Here is an 8,990-nt window from a genome sequence, read left to right as displayed (position 1 = left end):
TCAAATTTTTTAGTTTCCTTCCCTTTTTATTTTATTTCATACCCCCACTTTTTTCCTTTCCTTTTTTTTTTTTTGTATTTTCCCGTTTGCATTTTTTGTTGTTTGTAATTCTCAATAAAATTATTTGAAAAATACGTGGCACATCAGTCTACTCCTTGCAGTTTATTAAAGTTGCATTCTTGCTTAATTGGGAATTTAATGTAACAGGCTTACTTCAGGGTAGACATGCATAGATTTATACTATCCCAGCCTGTGGAATCTAAATTTATACTTTCTCACAATATATCGGCGTCTCCATTTTGAGCGAGTTTAAAATTGGTTTTGAGTCTGTCTAATAAGATGCTGTCTGGTTTCAAAAATTAAGCCAATTTAAGAACAAAAAAAAATCTGAAAGTGACACAACTTTTCTCAAAACCAGAGCAGCTTATCCTCCCGCTGAGGAGTCTCCTACTCTGGAGTCTCAGTAATGGGATGGGCTGCTATATAAATTTATAATTAACTTAAATAAATTTAATAAATAAATGCTCCCAAAGGCTGCTTACCAAGCAGTGCTGATGGGCCATTTGCTCTAGGGCCATTTGCTATAAAAATGCAAGGTTATGGCATCAACTCAGAAGGCAGGGAGATTATATTTGGGAAGCCTGAATAACAAAGATAAAGGAAAAGGGAGTGTGGACAAGTGGGGGCCCCTTTCAATGTAGAAAATAAGCATATCATACAAGACATATTGCTAAGATAAGGAATTGGGCTAAGACAGAGCCAATAGAAGACTTGCTAAAAGTCCTCTAGGATGCCTATTAGTTAACTTTTAGGAATAGGCTTGAAGTAGAGCCAATAAAATATTTGTTAGATAACTTTTGAAGTGTTTATTAGTTAAGACTTAGAAATAGGGATGGTGTGGAGCCAATATAGGACCCTTTCGATAAGTTTCAAAAAGCCTATTAGACAATGTTTCTTTATCCCACCTTGAAAAAATTGTATAAAAGCTTATTGAATCCTTGTTCTGGGTCCTGGCATTTTGCTGGTTGGGACCCCTTTTGCTGAAGCGCTTCAATAAAAGGAACTCAGTCCCGCAACTTGTGTCTGCTGCTCTTCATTGGCTTTGGCGCCAGACCTGAATGCAATGCCTTCTTCGTCAAGCCAAGCCCACCTCTTGGAGACTCCAGGCATAGCTTTATTATTATTTATTTAGCGTATATCATCTGCAGAGGCCATACATTCCCCCATCTGCAAATTTAGTTAGGATAAAGTGTCCAGGCATAGGTCTCTATATACAGAAGACATTCTCCACTTTTTGCAAGATTTTTCCCCCCACCTTTTCCTGGAACCTCCATCGAAGGAAGGAAGGAAGGAAGGAAGGAAGGAAGGAAGGAAGGAAGGAAGGAAGGAAGGAAGGAAGATCCAACCAACATTCTTTAGATCATCTTCTCCATCCCTAGGATATCCTTGTGGTCTCCCATCCAAGCATAGACTAGAGAAGAAAGAAAGAAAGAAAGAAAGAAAGAAAGAAAGAAAGAAAGAAAGAAAGAAAGAAAGAAAGAAAGAAAGAAAGAAAGAAAGAAAGAAAGAGGAAGGGAGGGAGGGAAGGAGGGAGGGAGGGAGAGAGAGAGAGAGAGGAGGGAGGAGAGAAAAAGGAGAGCGAGGGAGAGGAGAGACAGAGAGAGAGGAGGGAGGAGAGAAAGGAGAGAGGAGAGAGACAGAGAGGAGAGACAGAAATAGAGGAGGGAGGAGAGAGACAGACAGACAGACAGACAGACAGACAGACAGAAACAAACAAACAAACCGCCAGGCAGAGCAGACGAGAGAGAGAGAGAGAGAGAGAGAGATGAAGCGGCGAGCGGGCGGTGGAAGTTCCCCGCGTCGGCGCTTCCGCTCCGCTCTGCCCGCTCCTCTCGCTGCTCCTTCCCCCGGCACCGCCCCTTCCGCTGTGCTGCCGCCGCTGCTGCTGCTGCTGCTGCTGCTGCGGCTGAGGCGCTCGGCGGGCATTTCCTCCATCCTGGCATTTCGGAGCCTCCATCCTGGTTTCTCAAGTGCCCGGACCCAAAACAGGAAGTAAGTGCCGCGGACCGGCCTGCGCGGAGCTACCGGCCCTGGAGCCGGAGAGGAGGGGCAGGAGAGGCCCCGGCCTGGCCCCGTCCTCCGCAGCCACCGGAGGGAAGGGAAGCCGGGTCGGAGGGAGGGTCGGGGGGAGAGGTCGCCCCGGGGGAGCTCCTTCGAACGCGGGGGGGGAGGAAGAGGGGGAGGGCCCCGCCCCCGCTCTCTTCGCTCCTCCCCCCACCCTTTTGGGGGGGCTTTTGGGGGGGATTAGGCCGCCCAGAGACGGATTTCGCCTCTGTCCCGCTGCGATATAGAATAGAATATCCTGTGCAATAAAATAGGATCCCCATCAGACGAGAAAATGGAATATAATATGTGGGTATTACATACATGCATGCATGCATACATACAATATTGTACTTAGGAGTATTCAGAGGTTCATGCATCAAATGAGTAAGAGTTTTTTTTAAAGAAAATGGTCACCAATTGGAACATTTAATATATTCTACGCAATAAATTGCCTATGGGGGTCTGACCTTCGTTGCATTTGTATATATATATAAAAATAGGTTGCCAAGGTATTCTATTAATAGATAAAGATGTCTGTTTCTTTGTCTGCCCTGTGTGTATTCCATATAGATCGTTCAGAAATTGTATCTAAGGGTGTTTATATAATATAGTTATGTGGATACACAAACACATACACACACTTTCTTGTAGGCCATATGTGTCTCATGTATATAATATAATATGGAGCAACCTATTTTTATAGGAAATGCCTTTGTCTTTTGTACATCGTAACTATGATAACTTGCTTCTTTTTTTTCTTTTTTTCCTTCTTACCCCATTATCCCTTTATTCCATTGCTGCCTCTCCTGGTTCTGTTGCTTCTTTATTTGTGAAATACCTTCTGTCTCATTCCCTTGATGCATTTGGAGAGGGGGGGAAGGCCAGAATAAGCTATGAGAGGGCAGAAGAGGGCAGAGTAATGAGACTGGTGGGGGGGGGGATGTAGAAGAATAAGATGCAATATAATTTTCATAGGTCTGTTGTGCTAATTTAAGAAGCTGCCTGGTGGTTGCCTTCACACAGCACGTTAGACTAGCATAGAGTTAACTTTGCAAGGAGGGGTGCTTAGCTTGGTGATTTGGTGTTTGGTGTGAACCAAAAAATTGAACCAGTTCCGTTCCCAGGCTAAGAGGGAATACGTGGGACTGTCACAGTTTTGAAAAGATAAATTCCTTTTTGTTCCTCCTCCCTTCCTCTTATACTGCACCCCTACACATGAAAGGTTGCCCTCTCTTGTCGCCTAACTCCTGTGATCTCCTCCCCTTCCATAATACCAACGTATTTCCAGTTCCGACTTTTTCCATCTTGTCTTTCCCATTACCGGTTATGCTTCTGGTTTTTTTTCTGCTCCTTCTGTGAAGGAGTGCCTAATAGTATTCCTTAATAACAACCTCAGCACCAAAAAGGGCCAGTGCTGCTTTCATACTCTACTTTGCTAAATTAAACGATTTTGATTCCTAAATCTGCTCAGTCACTAGTAAATGGTAGTTTTACAAACTGTATCTTCACTACAGCAAATGAATGCTTTCATATTCTGCCCACATAGATCTTCCTTCCTCCCTCCAACCTATATCAATGGTATTTTAACATAGAATAGATCCTCTCCTGAATTTGAAAAATACCTACATGGATATTTTACCACTGATACTCTGAAGTAAATTGCTTCCATCTTTTCAGTTGGCGTGTTTAGATAAAGTATGCAACTTACTTTAATGCTTTGACAAATAAAAGATATATTTCAAAATGTCTATGTTGTTCTGCTGTATTTTCAAAACTGTTCTTTAATTTTACACCTGCACAGAATACATAGTACTGTTTCAAAATACATTTCAGTCCTCAGATAGATCAACTTTGCTCCTCAAAACATTGCTTCATGTCGAATTTCAAATATGCCATCAGCTGTGGCAATATCGTTGGCTCCGAAGACAGATTTATGGAGAGGACCATTAATTTTTTTTTAATCTTCTGTTACATTTTAAATACGTTGTTGAAATGAACATTACAGTTAAAGACCAACTTGCTGAAAATGACTTATAGGCAATGGGGGAGTTAACAAGCAATGAAGGACAAAAAAAAAAAAAAATCCCATTATCAGAACACTATGGATATTGTAGGAATGATATATAGCAGTGGTGGCGACCCTATGGCACGGGTGCCAGAGGTGGCACTCAGAGCCCTCTCTGTGGGCACACGCGCCGTTGCCCCAGTCCTAGGCCTTCAGCTGGGTTTTATAAAACCTTTTCGCTTTAGGCCTCCGCTGCCGTGTGCAAAAAAAAAAAGGTTCAATCAGTCAATTTCAACTTCTTGTGGGGGAAAAAAAAGATCTTGCACAGTTGGAATTGATTGATTGAACTTTTTAGTCCCATCCAGTCTGCTGTTACCACCGCAGCCACGCCCACCCAATGGGTCACACCCACCCAGCACCGGACGATGCATAAGTGGGTTGCAGTTTGGGCACTCGGTCTCTAAAAGGTTCGCCATCACTGATACATAGGTAGTCCTCAACTTACAACAGTTCATTTAGTGATTGTTCAAAGTTACAACTGCACTGAAAATAGTGGCAACTATTGCTCACAAGACCATTGCAGCATGCCTGTGGTCATGTGATCGAAATTCGGACTCTGGGCAACTGACTCATATTTATGACGTGTGGTTCCCCTTTTGCAACCTGCAGAGCAAAGTCCATGGGGAAGCCAGATTCACTTAACAACCAAGTTACTAACTTAACAACTGCAGTGATCAACATAACTGTGGCAAGAAAGGTAGTAATATGGGGCAAAACTCCTTTAACACAAATGCCTTGCTTAGCAACATAAATGTTGAGCTTAATTGGGGTTGTAAATTGAGGACTACCTGTATTCTGCCTCAGTCAATGGTGCTTGCAAGACAAATACTTCAGCTTGCAAACCAAAACTAGCCTTGTTTGCAGGCAACAGGTCTAATTTTGGAGCAAAAGTGCCCTCTGGGATTAGGCAAAGGAACACAAGTCGACATGAGGGGGTAATTAATGGTAAATGGTATAATTTACCATTATAATCCATGGAGGTGGAAACTATCCTGTTGGTGGATGTTCTAATTTCATTGAAGTGGTCCAGAAAGGGTCAAATTTGGAAATTTAAACCTTTTCTGAGGTCAGTTTCAGGATTCAACTACTTCCGTAATATTTTGTACATCGAATTTCAAGGTCAAAACATTTGCAGATCGGAGCTTTCCATGATGGCCCCAATTTGCACATTCTCACTAGCAGCAGCCAGATGTTTTCTACCCATCTGTAGTTTTACACCATATAAACGGCAGAAGAATTGACAGAATAACGGAGCTGGAAGGGACCTTACAGGTCTTCTAGTCCAAGAAAATGCAGAGGTTGACAGCATGACCCAAACAGTGGTGGTCACTCAATCTATCATGGGTTTTTGGCCATCGTCCTCACGGGGGCAACAACTCAGCAGACATTGTCACGTAGCATGACTCAGTGTTGTAGTGTTCAGCATCACGGCATGGAGGCACTTTTTTCCTGTCCCACATATCTTCTTTCCGACATGGTGCCAGGATCACATGTAGTTCTGTTCTTCAAGAAGACACACCCAGCTGTTGGTAGGGTTTCACCGCTGTTAGATTATTCACTTGCTGGCTTGCTTTTATTTCTGTTAAAACTGCTGAGCAGGGCATCAAGCAGGAGCCTGGCCTGTCCCTCCCATGAGGATTTTGAGAATACGTGCATTGTTTGCATCTATGAGGTTTCTGCCTTTCACGAAAGGGCTAAATATTCTGAGTGTGTTAACAGGCACTTCGCAGTTCAGCTTAGGGTCGCGCATTCACACGTGCACTGCCTGTTGAGGCACATGGATCTTGTAAGCCTCCCTTGCTGTCTGCCTAGGTGTTCCAGATAGGGGTGGCTAACACAGACACAGCACAGGTCAATAGCCAGGAAAGGAAGGGACACACAAATGTCACTTTCAGCTGAACAATGAGGCACAACAGGTTCTTTGGAATACACAGTGACCCAGTGAATTTAAGGCAACAGTGAAATTCTACTGGTTACAATTCACATTTGCTGTTGCCCAGTTGCACGCGCGCACATTCATCCACACTTAGCCACGTCAACAACCCAACAAATTTGCAGATGTCCCAAAGACAGTGTAATGGTATGTGGGAATGAACTTGGAAGACAGAAGGGAGAGTCATAGTCTGGTTAACCAGCATTGAAAAGGTTTCTCAGGTCACTGAAGAAGAAGAGGCATGGGCAGCATGTCAGAAGGGGCCCTCCCTAATTTTCCAGAGAAGGGTTCCTGCCTGAGCAAGGGGTTGGACTAGATGACCTCCAAGCTCCCTTCCAACTTTATGACTGTTATTATTAAAAGGAAAGGAGGAGAAAGATACTTTTTCAGTCTTGCGAGATTCTGTTAATGTAACCTTACAATAAAGCTAGAACTGTGCTCATAAAGGGGCTTCTCGTCTGGACCACCTCGCAGGGCTGACATACAGGGAGGATAGCAAAAGACCTTAGACCGCACTTATCAAGATTCCTGAGGACCTCAACTTGGCAAAACAATGGGCAGCAATCCACAACATGGATCTCAGCTGGATGAAATACAAAACTCTTTGATCTGAGTAATAAGAATCAAAGTTACAAGATGGGGGAAACCTAGGAGCCATTTTTTGGCATCTGAATGTAGAAGAGAAGGCTAGAGCTCCTGAAGACATGGCATGAAGCGATGACTTAAAATCACAAGAAAGCAAATTTCAGTTGGACATCGGGAAAACTTTCTTGGTGGTAAGAGGTGGTCAACAGTGGAACAGACTTCCTCGGGAACCAGTGAACTTTCCTTCCCTAGAGATGCTTGAACAGAGACGGGATAGCTCTCTCTCGTGGATGCCTGCAAGGGGATGGACCAGATACTCTTCAAAATCCTAAGTAACCCTTGCACTTACAGACTCCATGAGTCTGTCCCTCAAATTTTCTATTCCTTGAAGAATGTTGAGTTTCTTCTTGGTAATCGCCCTCTCAAGGGAGTAGCCAGCTTTTATTTGATCTTAGGATAACTGTTTGTTTTTGAAGTTACAAATGAGAAGGTACGAGAAATTAAAAGCCACTCTTAACAAGGAGCAGATGTCTTCTGTCTAGGTCTATAGCATGGCTGTTTTACTTACTCTGCATTTGATTCTGAGCTAAATGAGGAGGTTGTAGGTTCCAAGTAAATAAATGGCCCGGTTTGTGGTGTTCTCTGAGCTTGCTTATTTCGTTTCATGACCCAAACCAGGAAACATTAGTGCTAGAAGATTACCTCCGATGATGTTACCTATGGTGGGTCACGAAACGTCTGCAAGAGAGCGCCAAGGACTCCTTGTTTCAACTCTTGAGTTACAAATATTCCCTTTTATCAATAAATAATGACCTTGTGGCTAATCGGTGCTTATTCTCTTGTAGATTTGATTATGACCACAGTTGAAGAAGAATCTGACACAGTGACAGTAGAAACCGTGAATTCTGTAACTCTGACACAAGACACCCAAGGCAACCTTATTCTTCACTGCCCCCAGGATGGTATAGAACACCTGTTATTTCACTGTATGCTTTCTCCATATTATTTCAAATTATAATCACTCCTCAGACCAAGATATGGGGCTCAGTTGCACCGCTGGGTAGGGTGGGTGGCATAATTTTGTAATAAAATTTGGGAGAGATGGGTGTTAGTGTCGCATTTTCACTGGGGTTTTAGTTTTCTAGAGGAATTTCAGGAATGTCCTTTAAAAAAAATCAAGGTTCTGCAGTGAATGGCTTAGAACAGGGGTAGGCAACCTTGACTCTTTTATGACTTGTGGACTTCAACTCCCAGAATTCCTGAGCCAGCATGGTTCAGCTTGGAAACCTCTCCCTTTCCCCTCAGCATGGCTGGCTCAGGAATTCTGGGAGTCGAAGTCCACAAGTCATAAAAGAGCCAAGGTTGCCTACCTCTGGCCTAGGCCTAGGTCCCTTCATGACTCGTGGACTTCAACTCCCAGAATTCCTGAGCCAGCATGGTTCAGCTTGGAAACCTCTCCCTTTCCCCTCAGCATGGCTGGCTCAGGAATTCTGGGAGTTGAAGTCCACGAGTCATAAAAGAGCCAGGGTTGCCTACCCCTGGTTTAGGACTTGCATTTCATTAGGACACCCACTTCACTTACGGAATCCCACCCCTCAAAATAGACCGTGATCACACTGCTGAAGCATAGCGTAAAAGGTACAGGTTTCCCTCTGTCCAATCATGTCCGACTCTAGGACACTGTGGTCATCTCTGTTTCTTGGCCGAAGACAATTTCCCTGGTCATATGGCCAGCATGGCTATACGCCAGAGGCACACAGAACGCTGTTACCTTCCCACCGAAGTGGTACCTATTTATCTACTCGCATTTGCATGCTTTCAAACTGCTAGGGGAGCAGGAGCTGAAGCAAGGACAGGAGCTTACCCTCTCATGCACGCTCGGGTCTTGAACCCAGTCTGTCAGCTCTCCATCTGACAAGCTCAGTATCTTTAACCACTGAGTCATCGCACCCATTCAGCCATTGCTGAAGCATGAGGATGGTGCAAAACCCTGACCCAGTCTGGACATTTCCCTCTAAAAACAATTTGGGGGGGGGGTGTTCAGGAGTTTTGAACCATTTTACTCCTTAAATTCAAATGGCTTGAGCCTGGAATTGGATGTGGGAGCAGTGGACCAGATCAGTTACCCACAATTGTGATTAATTGCACCAACAATTGCGCAGTAGGTTGGATGACTTTCTGTTGGAATTATGCAAACCGATGACAAATGGTTCCTTATTGGTTTGATTATGGCAGACTAACGACTCTTAAACCATTAGAACAGTGGTTCTCAACCTTTCTAATGCCGCGACCCCATAATAC

At 43.9% G+C, this 8,990-nt stretch overlaps 1 protein-coding gene across 9 annotated transcripts in view; it reads left to right on the top strand.

The window, feature by feature from the left end:
* The first annotated feature begins 1,764 nt into the window (after positions 1–1,764).
* DMTF1 (cyclin D binding myb like transcription factor 1) overlaps positions 1,765–8,990 on the top strand; it is a 67,769-nt gene continuing 60,543 nt past the window's right edge. For 3 of the 9 annotated variants that reach the window (XR_005558430.1, XR_005558431.1, XM_039357501.1), the window contains exons 1-2: positions 1,765–2,052; positions 7,535–7,651. Coding sequence is in view for 3 of the 9 variants with exons in the window: in XM_039357501.1 (XP_039213435.1) it covers positions 7,543–7,651 (109 nt within the window). In the remaining 6 variants the exon portion in view is untranslated. Of the gene's footprint in view, positions 2,053–7,534; positions 7,676–8,990 lie in introns of all 9 variants that reach the window. The other 6 variants (XM_039357502.1, XM_039357499.1, XM_039357504.1 and 3 more) reach the window with 6 other exon arrangements.

The sequence above is a fragment of the Crotalus tigris genome, unplaced genomic scaffold (assembly GCF_016545835.1).
Source record: "Crotalus tigris isolate CLP2741 ecotype Arizona unplaced genomic scaffold, ASM1654583v1 scf7180000018925.3142382, whole genome shotgun sequence".
NCBI lineage: Eukaryota > Metazoa > Chordata > Lepidosauria > Squamata > Viperidae > Crotalus > Crotalus tigris.
This window is presented reverse-complemented; position numbering and strand designations above follow the sequence as displayed.